The sequence below is a fragment of the Budorcas taxicolor genome, chromosome 1 (genome assembly GCF_023091745.1).
Source record: "Budorcas taxicolor isolate Tak-1 chromosome 1, Takin1.1, whole genome shotgun sequence".
Classification (NCBI taxonomy): domain Eukaryota; kingdom Metazoa; phylum Chordata; class Mammalia; order Artiodactyla; family Bovidae; genus Budorcas; species Budorcas taxicolor.
This window is the reverse complement of record NC_068910.1, coordinates 213,103,764-213,124,323: the sequence shown is the minus strand read 5'-3', so window position 1 is coordinate 213,124,323 and position 20,560 is coordinate 213,103,764. Positions and strand designations below refer to the sequence as shown.

Sequence of the window (20,560 nt, the reverse complement as noted above, 5' to 3'; positions counted from 1 at the left end):
CAGGCTGGTTAGTTTCCTCTTTCCCTGTTCAATTTCATAGTCTTCATCTTTGTAGTAAATGGAGCATTGATGTAACCCAGTAAGAGGAGGGCTTCAAGGGCAGACCACAGCTGCACAGTAGGTGGTGGTCTCACGGCCAGGGAACTAGTTAATGCCTTGGGCATTCATCGTCATACAGAAAAAGGAAATCTTGGTGTACCGCTCTACTGACCAGACATGCAGGAAAAATTTTAAGGCTCTGGATTAAGGCAGGCACTTGATTATCAAATGAACCAGGACGTTGGCATGAAGGTGTCCAAGTAGAGCTTGTGAAATGGATTTGCAGTATTCTGTGTCCTTATTGAGCTGAGCACACGGCAGAAGTGGTTGTACTTTCATAGCAGAGTTTCTCGACCATGGCATTGCTGACATTTTGGATGGGTTCCTTCTCTGTGGTGGGGTTGTTAGCAGCACCGCCTCCTTGATGCTGGTGGCGCCCCCTCTCCATGTTTGTGACCGGAGACATTGTTAATTTTGGCTCTTTGCTGTTGTTTAGTTGCTTAGTTGTGTCAGACTCTTTGCGACCCCATGGACTGCAGCACGCCAGGCTTCCGTGTCCTTTACTGTCTCTCAGAGTTTGCTCAAAGTCACGTCCATCGAGTTGATGATGCCATCCAACCATCCTATCCTCTGTTGTCCCCTTCTCCTCCCACCTTCAATCTTTCCCAGCATCAGGGTCTTTTCCAGTGAGTCAGCTCTTCGCATCAGGTGGCCAAAGTGTTGGACCTTCGGCTTCAGCATCAGTCTCCTTCCAGTGAAGATTCAGGGCTGATTTCTTTTAGGATGGACTGGTTGGATCTCCTTGCTGTCCAAGGGACTCTCAAGAGTCTTCTCCAACACCACAGTACGAAAGCATCAATTCTTTGGCGCTCAGCTTTCTTTATGGTTCAACTCTCATATCCATACATGACTATTGTAGAAACCATAGCTTTGACTAAAGCTTTGAGTCTGGTCTAAATGTCTTAATTTTAGACAAAGCCAAGTTACTGAAATGGGCCCATTGCTGTGGTAACATCATTACAGCCAGAGGGTAAGACATTGGTCGCAAACCGCAGAGGACCATGAGGGTGAGTGTGGCTAGCATTCGCCCCGAGGCCCTTTTACAGAGCGAGGTACAGAGGCAGACGTGGCCTCTCTCCTTGTCTCCACCGTGTGTGCGTGTTAGTCGCTAAGTCGTGTGTAACTCTTTGCGACCCCATGGACTGCAGCCCTCCAGGCTCCTCTGTCCATGGGGATTCTCCAGGCAAGACTACTGGAGTGAACTGCCATTCCCTCCTTCAGGGGAGTCTTCCCGACCCCAGGGATCAAACCCAGGTCTCCCACACTGTGGGCAGATTCTTTACCCTCTGAGCCACCAGGGGAGACCCGTCTCCATTGTAGAAACACCTCATCTTGAAACTGACACTAGCCCTCCACAAGCAATGTCCTTGCTTTCCTTCACCTCCTGGAATCCTGAGGCCTGCTCCTAGGGGGAGCTCTCCTCTTCCGTCTCCACATCTCCCACCTGTGACATTGACTTCAGTAACAGCCCCCCAGAGTACTTGCTTAGTGCAGGGGGCACATGTACCATTAACACTCGCCCCCCTGCCCTGGCCCCAGGTGAGGACAGAGCTTGCTCATTTGATATCTGCCGCTTGCAAGAGGTAATCTCCGGACAGTCACACGGTCACCTGGATGAAACGTGACCCATCGCCTTGCTGACCGTCCGTCCTGGCACTGGCCTTGTCCCCTGGAGAGCAGAGGCACACCCTTGGTTAACAACACAGAGGACATGCAGTGGGATTCAGATACCTTACAGGATGTCATCTTCTGCCTTCTCCCTCCTCCAGGATGGTTTAAGGCAGGGGTCCCCAGCCCCCAGGATCTAATGCCTGATGATCTGAGGTGGAGCTGATGGAATCAGAATAGAATAAATGCAGTGTGCTTGAATCATCCCGGACCTGCCCTGCTTCCCCCACACCCCGTGGAAAAATTGTCTTCCATGAAGATGATCCCTGGTGCCAAAAAAGGTTGGGGACCGCTGGTAGTGGGGACCAGGCTCTTGGGTGAAGCGGGCCGCCCTCAGCTGACCCGATGGAATGTGGGAACTGGACAGTTCTGTGAGCCTTTTTAGATTGGCTTGAACTTTCCACAAGTGCATTGTTTTGGTCAGGGTATTTGGGCAGTATTTTTGTTCTGGTTAAGGCTTGAGTGGGGATTGAGAGATTTTAAGTTGCCTGAAGGCTGGCACTAAGCTTTTTATCATGTTCTTATAACATCAGGCTGGGAGTTCTGCTGGTAACAGAAACCCACAGCTGTTCCTGGCAAAAGCAAATGAAAATAACATGCTCAGGTTGCTCTTCTGGTACTCAATATTCTGGTGTCGTCGAGGTGCTAATGCTCAGTTAAAATCAGATTTCAAGAGAGTTAGACGTTCTAGTACATTCCTTCATATCAGGACACAGACCACTGATATGAAAGTTCTAGTTCAAGGGAGCCAGAAATTCCAGTATGTTCCTTCACACCAAGACACAGACTACTAATGGGTGGAACTCCTCTAATTTTCACTTTACAACAAAGCCTGAACTAAATACACACATGAAGCCCCAAGTCTTTGAGAGTCCCTTGGACTGCAAGGAGATCCAACCAGTCCATCCTAAAGGAGATCAACCCTGGGTGTTCATTGGAATGACTGATGTTGAAGCTGAAACTCCAATCCTTTGGCCACCTGATGTGAAGAACTGACTCCTTGGAAAAGACCCTGATGCTGGGAAAGACTGAGGGCAGGAAGAGAAGGAGATGATAGGGGATGAGATGGTTGGATGGCATCACTGAGTCAATGGACATGAGTTTGGGTAAACTCTGGGTGTTGGTGATGGACAGGGAGGCCTGGCGTGCTGTGGTTCATGGGCTCTCAAAGAGTCGGACACGACTGAGCGACTGAACTGAACTGAACACACACATTCCCTCCCTCTTGAACCCCCCTCTCACCTCCCACCCCATCACCAACACTCTTCAAGAGGTGAATTAGGCCACTTGCCATCCCTGGCGCTTAGGCGGCAGGACCAGTAGGTAGGACGGGAGCTTCAAGCGTGACTCCCTGCGCCCTTCTAAGTTCAGCAGCAGCTATATTTGGGTTCTCAGCATATCCATTTTCCCAAATGCTCGGTCCTACAACCATGTTAAGTGACTTGTCCGAGGTCCTGTGACTGACTAGTGATCAAATTCGGGACCTGGAAAATTACTGTCCATGGTCATTTAGTGCAGATCTTTTTAGCCTTCACAGCCACAGTTTTTTTTTCCCCATCAGTAAGAATTTATTAGGTTAAATATCTCTAAGGCAAAGTTTCATAGTGCTTTTAAAAAAATTTACTTATTTTTAACCGAAGGATAATTGCCTTACAATATTGTGTTGGTTTCTGCCATATAGCAACATGAATCAGCCATGGGTGTACATACGTCCCCCCCTCTTGAACCTCCCTACCTCTCTCACCCCATTCCACCCCGCTAGGTTGTCACAGAGCCCCAGTTTGGGCTCCCTGAGTTATTACAGCAAATTCCCACCGGCTCTACATTTTACACATGGTGAAGTGAAGTGAAGTGGTAGTCGCACAGTCGTGTCCAACTCTTTGCGACCCCGTGGACTGTAGCCTGCCAGGCGCCTCCGTCCACGGGATTTCCCAGGCAAGAATACTGGAGGGGGTTGCCATTTCCTTCTCCAGGGGATCTTCCCGACCCAGGGATTGAACCCGGGTCTTGCGCATTGCAGGCAGATTCGTCACTATCTGAGCCACCAGGGAAGGCAGATGGTAGTGTATATTTCTCTCTCCGTTCGTCCACAGCCGTGATTTTAATGGGCTCCCTTGAATCTTTTCACCACTTGTTGTTCTTTTCCAAATGCCCAGGTTCCAGGTTTGTATGGTGTTGATAATGAGAAGAACGCATGTTCCAGTTTCCAGAAAAGCTAGCGGAGACCCTGCTTGTCCTTCTGCCCCCGGCGCCTCTGATGCACGAAGTGGTGTCTTTTCCCTCTCAGGTGCACTTGGAACTACCTCCCAGCTCTCCAGCGGTGCAGACGCAAGAGGATTTTAACCTGCTCAAATCAAGCAACGTTAGAAGATACGAAGTCCTTACGGAGGTCCTGACGACACTGGGCCTAAGCTGCGACAGAAAGCAAGCTCCTGCCGTAACGCCTCTTTACCTGCTGTCGGCCACGGAGGTGAGTGCGTGTGTGGTGGGGAGGGACCCCCTCAAATGCCCGTCTTCAGAACGGTGGCCCTTCCCCCAGCTGTTGTGTGGCTGGGGGTTTCAGTTTTGATTTCTTTTTTGAAATATTTATTCATTTATTTTTGGCTGTGCTGGGTCTTGAGTTGCAGCGAGCGGGGGTTACTCTTCAGTTGCCGGTGTGGGCTGCTCATCGCCGGAGCTTCTCTTGTTGCCGCGCAAGGGCCTAGTAGTTGCCCCATAGGCATGCGGGATCTTCCCAGACCAGGAATCAAACCCGTGTCCCCTGCACTGGCAGGCAGGTTCTTAGTCACCGGGCCACCAAGGACATCCTTGATTTCTGTTTTCATTTTCTATGTCTCTTTTGACTTTGGGTTTGGAAATCACGTTAAAATTGTCCAAGTATAACTGATTTGTTTTTGGTGTTTCTATAAAGAAGAGGGAGAACACTGGAGTTTAGAGGGTGTGAAGTCTCTTAAGTTATCGCCCTTTCCACTCGAGGGGGGAAAGGTCACTGTTTTATGTGTCAGGAGTGTATTTGGAAAGCACAGTGTATTCAGTTGGGATTAAAAGCCTTTGTTTTCATTTCGGCCTTTCTCAGGGAATCTTTGGATGGGAAAACCACAACTTGTTTCTCTTGTGCTGATGTCTGCCATCTTGTGGCAAAGGGGGGGTCTGGGTTTCAGTTTTCGTCTTTTAGTTTGGTCTAAAAGGAAAATGCCGTAGAGTTGGGAATGTATTCAGAATTTTTCTTGGCCTTTTGTCTTCGTTTGTGCCTGAGGTTGTTACCAGGTTGGGCCGGTTGCCAGGTTCTTCAGGTGTGTCTTTTCGATAATCTCTTGGCTTTGTGAAGCTGTTAATTTCTTATTACTTGCGGCATATTATTTTGTGGGTCTGTCTCTTCCTCAGTAGGTAAGCTTGTGAGTTTAGTGACGTAGCTGTGTAATTTCAGCAAATACCTGATAGTCTAGCTTACTCTAAACTTACCTGCTTTCCCTTGAAAAGAGCAAATTATATACCCTCTACACCAACATTTCTAAAGGAGGGAAAATTCTCCGTTTTCTCTTGGGTGTTTTTTTGTTCGTTTGTTGTCTTGTTTAAGCCACGGGTACAGCCTGTGGGGTCTTAGTTCCATGACCAAGGATTTGAACCCAGGCCCTTGGCAGTGGAAGCTCGGAGTCCTAACTGTTGGAAATTCCCTGAGGAATTCTCTTTGGGGTTGTCCTCTGTCCCTTGGCCAACTTACTTTTTGGCAGAGACTAGAGCTGTGAGTTTTCTGGGTGGGAATGCCACAGAAAATCTGACAGCGTTTAGGACTCGGATACCTTGTGGGATTATTTGAGGACTACATGAAATCATACCTATGAAAGTTTTGTGTAAATTGTATTATTTAAACTTTAGTGCAGTTATTATTGTTACTGTTATGTTATTATTGTTGTTGTTGGGAGATTGAATGAGTTAAGAGTGTGTAATGTGCCTAGTCAGTTCCTGGTGCCTAGGATAAATGGACTAAGTGATGTTTTTAATAAAAAAATAAATTAAAACTATAGCAATGGATGATTCTTTTTTTAAATTTAAGACACATTCATTGCATTTTCTTACTTTTTTTTCCTTTTATTTTTGGCTGTGCTGCACGGCATGGAGGATCTTAGTTCCCTGACCAAGGACCGAACCTGCACTTCCTTTAGTAGAAGTTTGGAGTCGTAACCACTGGATAGCCAGGGAATTCCGCCCCCCCTAAAAAATTAAAACTGTATCAATGTGTTTTTTTTCTTCCACTTAAAGAAACATTCACTGCATTTTCATTACACAGATTTTAGGTAGTCAGCTCTCTCCTTAATGGGAACTCTTGGGGATTAATGTTAGGATTTTTGTTTGCACTTTCATCTTAGACCTCAAAGCTCCACATCATTTATCTCTGTTTTATGTGTTAACGGAAGGCAAAGCATCAGCTCCATCTTGTGACTTTAAGTGTCAAAATAAAGCCGGTCCTCTGAGCTTCAACTCTTACAGATACAACTATAGAAAGCTATGACAAACCTAGACAGCGTATTAAAAAGCAGAGACATCACTCTGCTGACAAAGGTCCATATAGTCAAAGCTATGGTTTTTCCAGTAGTCATCCAGTATGGATGTGAGAGTTGGACCATAAATAAGGCTGAGTATCAAAAAATTGATGCTTTGGAATTGTGGTGTTGGAGAAGACTCTTGAGAGTCCCTTGGACTGCAAGGAGATCAAACCAGTCAATCTGAAGGGAAATCAACCCTGGATATTCATTAGAAGGAATGATGCTGATGCTGAAGTTGAAGCTTCAATGCTTTGGTCACCTGATGTGAAGAGCCAGCTCATTGGAAAAGACCCTGATGCTGGGAAGGATTGAGGGCAGGATGGGAAGGGGGCGACAGAGGATGAGATGGTTGGATGGCATCACCGATTCAACGGACATGAATTTGGGCAAACTCTGGGAGATTGTGAAGAACAGGGAAGCCTGGGGTGCTCCAGTCCAGGGGGTCGCAGTGAGTTGGACATGACCGAGCTTGAAAGAAAAGTTATGACCAACCTAGATAGCATATTGAAAAGCAGAGACATTACTTTGCCAACAAAGGTCCATCCAGTCAAGGCTATGGTTTTTCCAGTAGTCATGTATGGATGTGAGAGTTGGACTGTGAAGAAAGCTGAGCGCTGAAGAAATGATGCTTTTTGAGAAGACTCTTGAGAGTCCCTTGGACTGCAAGGAGATCCAACCAGTCCATTCTGAAGGAGATCAGCCCTGGGTGTTCTTTGGAAGGAATGATGCTAAAGCTGAAACTCCAGTACTTTGGCCACCTCGTGCGAAGAGTTGACTCATTGGAAAAGACTCTGATGCTGGAAGGGATTGGGGGCCGGAGGAGAAGGGGACGACAGAGGATGAGATGGCTGGATGGCATCACTGACTCAATGAACGTGAATCTGAGTGAACTCCGGGAGATGGTGATGAACAGGGAGGCCTGGCGTGCTGAGATTCATGGGGTCACAAAGAGTCGGACACGACTGAGCGACTGAACTGAACTGAACTGAGCGACAGAACAACAGGAAAGCCCCCACTTTGGAGGGAAGGGGCAGAGCCTTGGGGTGAGGGTTTCTCATCCTCTGGAATGTGGCTGTCACCCTTCTAGATCTCTCCCTCTCCTTTGCTGAGCATGGAGGGCTGAGGCTGGACTCGTGAGGGGTGCCTGCCTGCTCCAAGGTCAGGGAGGGAGACAGACCCAGGCTGGCCCTGGTAGTGCCCTCTGACCTTTCCTGTGAGTTCTGACTGTGCCAATCTTGGGACTTGAGTCTCTTGACTCTTGGATGTAGCAGTGGAAAGAGTCATCTGCTCTTGTCTTAATCCCCTCTGAGCCGAGGTTTGGAAGTCTAGCTTTTCCCGTGTCTTCTTTAGGATGGGCACAACCTTAGGTTTTGCATATTTGTCTGTGTATGAGCTGAAACTCCAATACTTTGGCCACCTGATGTGAAGAGCTGACTCATTTGAAAAGACCCTGATGCTGGGAGATTGAAGGCGGGAGGAGAAGGTACGGCAGAGGATGAGATGGTTGGATGGCATCACCAACTTGATGGACATGAGTCTGAGTAAACTCCGGGAGTTGGTGCTGGACAGGGAGGCCTGGCGTGCTGCAGTCCATGGAGTCACAAAGAGTCAGACACTACTGAGCGACTGAACTGAACTGAACTGTGTATATTACAATACGCAGAAGATGCTTCGTATTTTTGTTCTCCTGGTTCTTTTAACTGCCTGGGGGTGGGAGTTCCATTTTCTCCTATTGATTGGTAACCCCCACTGATGACAGGGAAGCCTTCCTTGTGGCAGTTCATGGGGTTCATAGAGAGTCGGACATGACTTAGCAGCTGAACAATGACAACAAGAACTCAACAAACCATGGGAATGCAAAGGTTGGACAATGTGAAAACAAATGTAAAAGTGAAAGTGTTAATTGCTCAGTTGTGTCCAACTCTTTGTGACCCCCATGGACTACTGTAGCCTTCCAGGCTCTTCTGTCCATGAAATTCTCCAGACAAGAGTACTGGAGTGGGTTGCCATTCCCTTTTCCACGGGATCTTCCTGACCCAGGGATCAAACCCGGGTCTCCTGTATTGCAGGCAGATTCTTTACCATCTGAGCCACCAGGGAAGCAGATATTTGATTTATATACACATACACAAACATTCTGCACGGACCCCATGCCAACCTTTACTATATATCTTTGGGAAAGAGTAGTTCTGAGAAATGTTCATTTCTCATTTTGAATCTTGCGCTTGGTCTGATGGGTCCTGGGTGTCTGTCCTGGGTACTACTTTCCCTTCCTGCGTTCTTCTCTCTGGATTCTGCTTTCCTTTGGGAGTGCGAGGAACTGGGTACATGAGTGATCACGTGACTGTCGTGTGACTCCTCATTTCTTCAGTTCAGTTCACTTCAGTTCAGTCGCTCAGTCGTGTCCGACTCTTTGCGACCCCATGAATCGCAGCACGCCAGGCCTCCCTGTCCATCACCAACTCCCAGAGTTCACTAAGACTCACATCCATCGAGTCAGTGATGCCATCCAGCCATCTCATCCTCTGTCGTCCCCTTCTCCTCCTGCCTCAGTCCCTTCCAGCATCAGGGTCTTTTCCAATGAGTCAACTCTTCACATGAGTTGGCCAAAGTACCGGAGTTTCAGCCTTATAGCATCATTCCTTCCAAAGAACACCCAGGGCTGATCTCCTTTAGAATGGACTGGTTGGATCTCCTTGCAGTCCAAGGGACTCTCAGGAGTATTCTCCAACACCACAGTTCAAAAGCATCAGTTCTTCGGCGCTCAGCTTTCTTCACAGTCCAACTCTCACATCCATACATGACCACTGGAAAAACCATAGCCTTGATTAGACGGACCTTTGTTGGCAAAGTAATATCTCTGCTTTTGAATATGCTATCTAGGTTGGTCATAACTTTCCTTCCAAGGAGTAAGCGTCTTTTTTAATTTCATGGCTGCAGCCACCATCTGCATTGATTTTGGAGCCTCCCCAAAATAAAGTCTGACACTGTTTCCACTGTTTCCCCATCTATTTCCCATGAAGTGATGGGACCAGATGCCATGATCTTCGTTTTCTGAATGTTGAGCTTTAAGCCAACTTTTTCACTCTCCTCTTTCACTTTCAATTCAAGAGGCTGTTTAGTTCCTCTTCACTTTCTGCCGTAAAGGTGGTATCATCTGCATATCTGAGGTTATTGATATTTCTCCCGGCAATCTTGATTGCAGCTTGTGGTTCTTTCAGCCCAGCGTTTCTCATGATGTACTCTGCACAGAAGTTAAATAAGCAGGGTGACAATATATAGCCTTGATGTACTCCTTTTCCTATTTGGAACCAGTCTGTTGTTCCATGTTCAGTTCTAACTGTTGCTTCCTGACCTGCATATAGGTTTCTCAAGAGGCAGGTCAGGTGGTCTGGTATTCTCATCTCTTTCAGAATTTTCCTCATTGCTTAGTGGTCATTAATTTCTCTTAGAAGCCCTTAAGTCAGCTGTAGAAGGAAACGCAGGAATTCAGGGTTTTAGCGTATGTTTTCCTGCAATACAAGTTCTCTGAAGGATTATTGTGCAAATGAATGTGAAGGTGGCTGTGATGGTCCTTCTGGGCGAGTCCCCCGGCTCCTCTTCTGATGCTGAACTGGAGTCATCTTGGAACACCTCGGTCATTGTGCTAGTGCTTCGTGGTAAAAGATACGGATGACAGACTGGGAACAGAATTGGACTGTACTCTCTATTTGGTTTTCCTTCTTAATAGATCTCATTGCTCGGCATGGAAATAAGTTACAAGGGGAGGATCCTGGTATCCATCATCTGTTACACATGACTCATCCTTAGGTTTTCTCACCTGCCTTTGGGATTAGATGCCCGAAGACCCTGCTTCCCTCTTCCTGTAAAATACTCTGTGCTGTTGGCAATCTGAGATCTCTGACCACACGGTGTCGCTGCTGAGCCAGGCTTCCTGGTGAGCAGGCCGAGATTTGATTTTTTTTTTTTTCCCCCCTCTCTCTCGACATCAGTTTTGCATAGTGTAATTTAGTCGTTTCGGTGGCACTTTTCTTTTGGGCCCATAGAAATTATTTCAGAGTCACAGTTAATAATATTCACCTTTCACTGAACATTTACTGTGTACTAGGTGGGACCGTAGGATGGCCTATGAAAGAACAAAATAAACACACTGGCTATCTAAATAGTTTTACTGCATACCAGCTGTGTTTATACAGTTTGGTGCCTGGACACTCACTCTTTGTAGCAAATAGCACAGAAGATTTATGAGGTACCTATGTGTTTCCATGTTGCACTGATATAAATGGAAAAAAATAACACATGACCCAAGTAGGAAAAAACACTCACCCAAGGTACAGCCGACCCTTGGCATTTGCTGGAAGTGTGTTTCTGAGACCTTCGTTGACACCCAGACACCATAGTAGCATGTGATTTCCGCTGTAAAATCTGGTCACGTATGACTTCATGGGTGTCACCATGCATGACACCACGCAGAGGAGAGGCACCGCAGAGGTGCAGACTCTGGGTGGCCCAGCTGAACTTATCTGCCCGAGGTCTTCCCATTTAAGCAGATTCACTGGGGGCAGGACTGAAATTCAGTTCTCTGCAGAATTGTGACGTGACATCTTGTATGAGCACCTGTATACCACATGCATATGTCCACAGGGAAAAAAAAGACTGGAAAGAATATATATAGGGGGTATCTTTCTGGGATTGGGACTTAATGGTGATTTTATTAAATGTTAAAAAAAATCTTTTTATTTTCCACATTCTGTTCAGTTCAGTTGCTCAGACATGTCCAACTCTTTGCGACCCCATGGACTACAGAATGCCAGGCCTCCCTGTCCATCACCAACTCCCAGGGTTTACCCAAACTCGTGTCCATTGAGTCGGTGATACCATCCAACCATCTCATCCTCTGTTGTCCCCTTCTCCTCCTGCCTTCAATCTTTCCCAGCATCAGCGTCTTTTCAAACGAGTCAGATCTTCGCATGAGGTGGCCAAAGTATTGGAGTTTCAGCTTCAACATCAGTTCTTCCAATGAACACTCAGGATTGATCTCTTTTAGTATGTATTGGTTGGATCTCCTTGGAGTCCAAGGGACTCTCAAGAGTCTTCTCCAATACCGCAGTTCAAAAGCATCAGTTCTTTGGTGTTCAGCTTTCTTTATAGTCCAACTCTCACATCCACACATGACCACTGGAGAAACCATAGCCTTGACGAGACGAACCTTTGTTGGCAAAGTAATATCTCTGCTTTTTAATATAATAAGCTGTCTAGGTTGGTCATCACTTTCCTTCCAAGGAGCAAGTGCCTTTTAATTTCATAGCTACAGTCACCATCTGCAGTGATTTTGGAGCCCCCCAAAATAAAATCTGACACTGTTTCCACTGTTCCCCAGCTATTTGCCATGAAGTGATGGGACTGGATGCCATGATCTTAGTTTTCTGAATGTTGAGCTTTAAGCCAACTTTTTCACTCTCCTGTTTCACTTTCATCAAGAGGCTGTTTAGTTCTTCACTTTGTGTCATAAGGCTGGTGTCATCTACATATCTGAGGTTATTGATATTTCTCCCAGCAATCTTGATTCCAGCTTGTGCTTCATCCAGCCCAGCATTTCTCATGATGTACTCTGCATAGAAGTTAAATAAGCACGGTGACAATATACAGCCTTGACATATTCCTTTCCCTGTTTGGAACCAGTCTGTTGTTCCATGTCCAGTTCTAACTGTTGCTTCCTGACCTGCATACAGTTTTCTCAAGAGGCAGGTCAGGTCGTCTGGGATTCTATTACAGACATGTATTATTTTTATAATGAGCAAAACCAGTTATTAAAGGTTTAAAAAAACCAAATCACTGTATGTCATTGGACTTTGAAGGCATCCCATAAGAGGTCAAAACTTGAATGTTAAAAGGCAAGGACTCGGGGCTTTCCTGGTGGTTCAGTGGTAAAGAATCAGCCTGCCAATGCAGGAGACTCAGTTCGGTTCCTGATCCAGGAAGATCCCACATGCTGCAGAGCAACTGAGCCCGGGCCCCACAGCTATGGAACCTGTGGTCTGGAGCCCAGGAGCCGCAAGTACGGAGCCCCTGGGCCACACCTGCTGAAGTCTGAGCTCTAGAGCCCGTGCTCCACCACAAGAGGTGGCACCACAATGAGAAGCCCTAGCAGCGCAAGTAGAGCGCGGCGCGCCTGACCGTCACAGCTCGAGAGAAGCCCCCACAGCGACAAAGACGCAGCACAGACAGAATTAAATAAAATGCAGTTATTAAAAGTGCTGTTACAATATCATTAATCAGTTCAGTTCAGCTCAGTCGCTCAGTCGTGTCTGACTCTCTGTGACCCCATGGACTGCAGCATGCCAGGCCTCCCTGTCCATCAGCAACTCCTGGAGTTCACCCAAACTCACGTCCATCAAGTCGTGGATGCCATCCAGCCATCTCATCCTCTGTCGTCCCCTTCTCCTCCCGCCTTCAATTTTCCCCAGCAGTAATGACTAATATTTTTAATAAGAAAGGGTGAGTACTCTTGTGTAGGAGTTGATCGTTTGTTTGATATATGACACTCACGTTAGTTATTCCGAAGGGATCTGACTTTGTTGGTAAATGCCTCTACTCTGGCTGCTGACTGTTGGTTTAACTTTAAGCCCCCAGCTCAGCACGTGTGCGTCTCTGGGCCTCAGCGGTCCTCTCGCTCAGTGACTGGAAGATGCTCCTGGTGGTCGTTCCTCATTCTGGCGCCGCCCCCCAACCCCTGCCTGGACGTAGCAGTTTCTTGACTGTCTTGAACCATTAGTCAAAGGAGACCACATGTGTGCGGACATCTATGTAGTGAATGCTTGCAAACAGATCACTTCCTCTCCGGAATTATGGCTACAGCCCAAGGGTCAAGCACCACTGGGGCGCCCCAGGGTCCGAGGCCACCACAGCCTCCCACCACTGGTGGTGACCAGGAGTTAGCCAGGATACACCTTTCCTGCACGGGGTCTGGGGGAGAGGGGCACTAGTGTGTTTGTGAGCAATGCAGACTTTACAGAAAAACCACAGTGCTTTCCCTGGCAGGACCTAAAGTCCAGTTGGTCCAGAAGTTCACCCTCTTGTTTCCATTTCTCTGGGCTCTGCTGCTGTTTTCAATCTCTGCCAAGGAAACAGCAGAAAGAAGGCATACTCCCCGACTGTGTGCCGTGGAGTCACAGGGGTTAGTGTCGAGAGGGGCAGCTGGTTGACTTGGACAGGATGGGACAGAACCACCCCCTGCCTGCCATGCCCCCCACTGCCTCCCTGGAGCAATTGAGGAGTCTTGGGACTGTGCACTGCTCTCCGCAGAGGGCAGGAGCCTGGGAGGACCTGACCTGCTCTCTCATCCTGGGACATCGCTGCTTAGGGCTGGGGAGCGTGGGGTTCTTTCTGAGACAAGCAAGCTGGGGTTACTTCTGGGCCTTCCTTACGGCTCAGAGCTAGTGTTGTGATGGCACCCGAGCGTGGGAAGCAGGCTGGGCCTCGGCAGGAATCCTGCCAGAGGGTGTGGGGCTCCTTCTCCTCGGGGGCTCAAGATGTAACCATAACCAGAAATGACAACTGGGTTTCTTATTAGAGAAACCAGGCAGAAACATCACTGTGATGTCGGTGTGTGCAGCTTGTGTGGAGTTGTAGGGAGGATCATGTGTGCTTAAAAACTAGTGTAACGTTCCATTTTGATTTTAACCCTAGATTATTTGTGGTTGACACATTTCCCCGTCCCCCCTCACCACAAACAGGGATTTTTTTAAAAAATTAATTTGTTATTTTGACTGTGATGGGTCTTCCTTGTAGCACTAGGGCATCTCTTTAAATGCAGAGATCAGGCTTAGTTGCCCACCCCCTCCCCAGCCCCCGCATGTGGAATTTTAGTTCCCTGACTGGGGTTCGAACCCACATCCCCTGCAGTGGAAGGCAGATTCTTAACCACTGGACCACCAGGGAAGTCCCAGGTATTGTTGATAAAGATAGTGTCAATACTTGTGAAATGTGGCAAAAAGCTGTATTGCCCTTCCACCTGGGGCATTCCGTTTTCGACTCTGGGTGCTTTATGAAGAAACCTGGACTAAATCAGGTCACGTGGTGTTACCCCCCTCCTCTCGCAGACCGCTTCATTCAGCAAACACCCGAGCGCTTCCGAGTCCTTGCTCTGCAAGTTCCTGAAAAACAAGAAGATGGTTTCTCATCTGGCTCGCGTGCTTTGTAGTTAACCACGGGGCTTTCCAGGTGTCCGGATCTCATCGGAGTCTCACGTGGCCCTGCCAGTGGGGGTAGGGCAGAGGGGGTTCTTGCCCCTCTGAGGAGCAAACTGGCTTGTGGAGCAGTGAAGGGTCTTGTAGTTTTTTTGAGTTAATGAGAATTCTCCAATTAAAAGAAAAAAAAACACAACTTTGGTTTTAGCGTAGTTGTTTGTCACGGAATCTTCCCTCCCTGCACCTTTAATCCTAGTTCTGAATCAAATGTACACACAGGAGAGGGAAACGTCTAGTGCTCCTCTATAATACAGCTTAAAAAATAATTTTGAGAGGTCCACATTCGAGAGGAGCTCGGAATTCCAGGTGCGCCCTGAATAGCTTTTGACATGTGGTTGACGCGGTGTTGCGGCGGCCGTTTTACAATATGGCAACAGCCAAAGAGCAGCTGGCAGATTAAAGCCAACCTTTAAAAGCTTTTATAGCTGGGATGGTTTTTAAGGGTCTTTCATAGACCCCTTTCTCTCCTTTCTTTCTTCCTTTGCCCTTCACCTCCAACTGGAAAAATTTTTTTGTTAGTTTTAACCGACTTCCTGTTATCAAACATAATACCTACGGCAAAGGCGACATGACGAGTCTGACATCGAAATGCAAAAGGAATAATACGTGGATGTTTTCCTGAGCTGCCTTCGTTTTTTTTGGCGGTGGGGAGAGGCTTTGCAGCTACTTGATGTGCTGTAGTTTTACATGAATCTTGTGTCCACAAGCCAGTTTCCAAGTGACTCCGGGGCGCATTCTTCTGCTCACAGTCAAGACAGAGACTTGATAACATGCTGGGGGAAATGCAGATGGGCCCAGTGTGGTTGCTCTCCACTTTGAGCTGGTGTGGTCTCCGCGTTTGCTCTGTGGTGTGGCTCTGGCTGCCTTACTGGGGGGGCAAGGGTGACAGGTTGGAGGGGGCACCTTCTCCGCAGTGTCCTAGTGGGGACGGGACCCTATTGAGAGAGGGAGAGAGGGGGTGGTTTTATTTCCTCAAGACTATTTATATCCAGCGCTCGTGCAGTCGGGCAGATTTGTGGATGGGAAACAGGCTCTCGTGGAAGAAAAAGTCCTCCTGGACCAAATGCTTTCTGCCTTCTGCAGCAGCTCCCTAATAGCTGCCATGTGTGAGCGGGTATGGGGGACGGCCTTCCCCTCCTGGGGAAGTCGATTGAAGCTGTCTCTCGGAAGGCTTGCAACGTTCTGCAAAGAACAGATTTCTGTCTCCTGAGTCTGGAAAAATAACGTCCCAGGGCATGAGTACCATCTCCCACACGGCTCCCGGGTTGGGGGGGCGGGCGGGGCACGATCAAAGGGCCCCCCTGGTGGTCAGACGGGGGTCTGGAGGCCAGGACTGAGGTGGGCACTGTGGTCGCAGCAGCGCCGTCGGAGCCTGGCTCTCCCGGCTGCTGAAGCTGCCAGGCGATGCAGGAATGCAGGACTCAGGGGCCCGAATCCCGTTTTTGATGAATGTTCTAGTTCAGTTTTCCGGGATGTGAATTATGGCTGGGGAATGGCATTTTGTTTTCCATTCACGCTGATAATCTGGGAATGTTGCTTGGAGGATTGTGCCTTCTGGAGAAAATGTTTCTAAGTGTTTCCGAAGTTTCAAGGCCGCCAGGCAGTTTGTGGACCCGGATGGCCCTTTGGAGCCTCTGTTTCCACTTTGTTCACGGGAAGGGCTGTGATAGCCCGGGTTCTGGGTGATGGTGTTCCCGGGGCGCGTCTCAGCGGGGGAGGCTGGGTCAGTCCTGGGTGCCTTTTCTCGGGCTTCTTCATCAAAGCCAGCCAGGTTGGCAACAGGAAAGTTTGGCCAAGGGTCAGTCTGTCTGTCCATCAGTCTCTTCCTCTTGGAGATGAGAAGAGAATGCCGTTCTCTTTCTTGATGGCGTTCCCGTTTCTGCCCCTCAGTGGTTGCCTATGAGTAAAATGCATCTTGTCCAGGCACCGCTGGGCTACCTACAGCCTTCCGGGTCCTGTATGTTCCTCAGACGTTCGGTTCCGCATGGTCTCTCTGCTTGCTTTGTGAGTATGTTTCTTAAAATGTTTTCAGGCTTTGTTTGGATAATGATATATTTAATGATATAAGCAATGGGAGAAATACCAGTGTGTAGATTATAATTTTGTTCTTAATTGTTGGAGATACTATCCCTTATAGAGAATTCTAGGGAACAGACCCCTCACACATGGCCGCTATGAACTTGGTTTTAAATGGCAGTAATTCTGAGCCTTTATACTACTTGTTTTACTTGATGTTTTTGAGGGGCATTTGAGTCTTTCAGTTTTAGCGTATGAATTGCTTTCACTAAAACTTTAAAAGAAAATGCTGCTGAATTAGGATCTTCCTTGGTGGAGAGGTCTTTTTTCCCACGTATTCCTGAGGATGAGTGAAGACTTAGGTTATAATACATAACATTTATGCTATGTTTATAATGCTGCTAAAAATGAGATGGGCTTTCCCACTGATACATGAAGCTTCACAACATTATTTTGGGCTGTCTCCTCTGTGTGTGTGTTGAAGTATGGAGAGAGAGGGGTGATTGGCAAAGAGAAGGACTGCGTTAGTCAGCTCCTGCACCTCCAAGATAAGTTCCCCAATAAGATCTCTTTCAAAGTGAAATGCCACCATCACCAGGATTGCCCAGTATGGAACTGGCAACACCTCGCTGGGCCATTAGTCAGTGTCACTAACCACGAGTCTTTTCTGAACCCTGAACTGTAAAAGCTGTTCGTTTAAACCGACTTGGCTTCCAGTAGCAAAACAAAAGTTTAAAAAATTAAAAATGAAATTTCTTTTAAGAATACTTGTAAAGGTTTGCTTTTCTTTGCTGTAGGAAAGTATTTGACAAATTGTTTTCTTGCCTGAGGAAAAATGAATCCCACATATAGCAGTTATTAGGGAGTAACTGAGTGATGGTCCCAGTCATCCCCCTTCCTGTTGTTAATCTCAGTAAATAAGGAAATACATCTTTTAAAAGAAAACATCAAATTGTGGTTTCATAAATTTAAAAATGATGGTTGATTTTTTCTGTGGGTGGGGGAGTGGGGAACGTCCAGGCTCTCTCTGCCTAGAATGGCCTAGATTATTACTCTAGATTTTGGGCTTCCATAGGCAACTTGAAATACGTGAGTTTTTCTGTGACTTTTCAGCCCATAAAATGCTGTAATGGTCAAAGTTCTGTACTTTTGAAGATTCTCCTCTCTGCATGTATTTTCCCTTCATGGTGGTGGAATTAGTTTTGTGTCTCAAGATTGGCCTAGTGAGTTTGTCACAGAAGATGGATGTTTTTTTTTTTTTAGATGACTTTTAACTCCTTATTACCAAACCCTCTCTCTGCTATCTGGGGAGGGTAGATGAAATGACTTTTCACATCCTTTCCAGGGCTCTATAGTATTTATGCTGGGCCCAGCAAAGCAACTGGATGAGAAAAATTAAAAAATTTTTTTTTAACTTTTAAAACAGTTCCTTTGAAAGCTTTCTTTGGTAAGAATTTGTGATTATTCACAAAGTTTGTTTAAAAAAAAGAATTTGTGATTATTACCATTTCATCTTTATACTGGAGCAGTTTGAAGTCATTGATGGATACTTTTCAGTTACTTTAAGCATAATGAAAGCGTATTTTGCTCTCTGCTTTATTTCCTCTCAGGCTCTTTCTCTAATTACTTTTCCTGTTAGTTTAAGAATTAACAGTGCAGTATATACAAGCCTCAGGTTTACAAACAAGTTGTGTTTTCAAAGTCTGTGTGCCAAACTGCCTGTTTTCAAACCAACGTGGCCCCTGTCATTTCTGTCGGTTGGGTTTTCTCCCAGTTCCTATTTGTCCTCCTAGTCCGTGGCACAGGTAAACCATGGATGCCGTCTTGTGGTATCGTTTCTGTCAGATTCCGGCTTGGTGGGTCATGAACGCAGTGGGGACGTACTCAACGTCTCGTTCTACTTCTCCGCTGTTTGACTCAGAATTTAACAGCTTTGTATCAGATACTGCTTGAAAACAGCCATGTTGGACACTTAATAACACTGTGGTGTATATATATCCTTTTTTGTTGCTGTTCAGTTGCTCAGTCCTTTCCTACTCTTTGAGACCCCATGGACTGCAGCACGCCAAGCTTCCCTGTTCTTCACCATCTTCACCATGTATGTCCTTCTCTATACATATCCTTATGGTGAATTAATGAATTTGCACTGGTAGGTTAATACTTCTCTTATATTTAAGAAAACATTTTTCCTTTTGTAACGACTGTTGAACCGTGCACACAAGTAAAATAAACATTTCATAGAAAATTTCAAATATACAAAAGTAAACAAAATAATGTAATGATGCCCGTAAGTATTCAGCCCTCTGTTTCACAGTTTTCCATTCTGGCCAATCTCATTTTATCCTACCCACTCCTCCTCCTGTATGTGTAGTTTTGACCCAGATCCCTGAGCAGATCTCTCATCTGTAAATATTTAGTGTGTATCTTTAAAAGATAAGAACTCTGTTTAAAAATATAAGCAGTGGAATTTCACTCCCACCTAAAATAATAAATTCCTTCACATAATTTCTTATACCAGTCAGTAATCCAATTACTAAACAGGCTTTTTAAAAGATGGGTTATATTATCTATGTGTTGTGTTTAAGCTGGAGAAGGCAATGGCACCCCACTCCAGTACTCTTGCCTGGCAAATCCCATGGACGGACGAGCCTGGTAGGCTGCAGTCCATGGGATCGTTAAGGGTCAGACACAACTGAGGGACTTCACTTTCACTTTTCACTTTCATGCATTGGAGAAGGAAATGGCAACCCACTCCAGCATTCTTGCCTGGAGAATCCCAGGGATGGGGGAGCCTGGTGGGCTGCCGTCTATGGGGTTGCACAGAGTCAGACACAACTGAAGTGACTTAGCAGCAGCAGCATTGTGTTTAAGCATGTTGGTCCTTTTATAAAACAAATGCAAGATGGAAACAACTAGATATAAGCTGTTGTAACTTTTTTGGGGAAGTCATCTGTAAAATTGATTTCTGTATGTTTTAAGTGCCATATTTGAGCTCCTGTTCTGAAGATAGCAAGTAACCATTTGTAATATCATGCAGAACAGCCCTGCACATTGAGATACGTGAGTGCCATCCTTTCAGAACTAAACATGAGTTTCTTGCTCCCTCTTTTCTGCGAAGTCCTGGGTTTCCTTTAGCACGGGCACTATTGATTTTTGCTTGTATGCTTTCGGTTCGGGTTGATGTTTAGCCTTTGACCCAGCCACTTTCTTACAATAAACAGTTTGTTGATGAGAGCAGCTGCCCAGCAGATTGTTTCCAGATTGTTCTCTCATGGCTGAGGATGCAGTGCGTGCACCTTACGAAGAAGTCGGCTTGAAGCTTGTGGCTTCTACTTCCTATGGCTGTCTGCCTTTGAAGCCAACTGTCAGCCTCTGAACATTTTTCTGTTTATATCCAGTGACGGGCTGTGAGTCTGTGGCACTGGAGATCAGACTTCACTTATTACTACCTTGATTATTATTCCCTGAATGAATGATAGCAGCATCTTCTAGAAATTTCTGCCATATGAGTGATTCCCGATAGATAGTACAGTAGGAATTCATTGGCATGTGTGGAAATTAAGAGCACTGGGTGTAGGGAAGAGTCCCACTGTGTAGGGAAGTAGACAGGGCATGTTTTATTTTGTGTAGGAGTCCACACGCCTTGGATATTTAAAGGTTTTCTACATAATTAAGGAATGAGGTAGCTTTCAAACCAAGGTAAGTATTATCTGCTTCATGTTATCTTGCCCTTTAAAAATAAATTTTCATATTCATCTTATTTTCAAAGGACAATATTCCTTTTTTCGTTGTTGTTGTTAATGCAAGTGACAGGTACCCTAGTGATGTGGATGCGTTTATGTGACTCAAAGGCACACCTTAGTTTGGATTTTTGCTGCTTCCCTAATCACTGCCCAGCTGTCACCTAGAATGGCCCGTCTGCTTGTAGCAACCTTCATTAAGGCAAGGTCAGAACTTTCGGCATTGGAGCCAATACTTTTTACT

At 46.4% G+C, this 20,560-nt stretch overlaps 1 protein-coding gene across 3 annotated transcripts in view; it reads left to right on the top strand.

Annotated features, from left to right (window-relative positions):
* The window catches only part of HLCS (holocarboxylase synthetase), a 192,822-nt gene that overhangs the window by 27,455 nt on the left and 144,807 nt on the right, over positions 1-20,560 (top strand). For all 3 annotated transcript variants that reach the window (XM_052648914.1, XM_052648924.1, XM_052648930.1), the window contains one exon: positions 4,055-4,237. In XM_052648914.1, the coding sequence (XP_052504874.1) occupies positions 4,055-4,237 (183 nt within the window). The remainder of the gene's footprint in view (positions 1-4,054; positions 4,238-20,560) is intronic.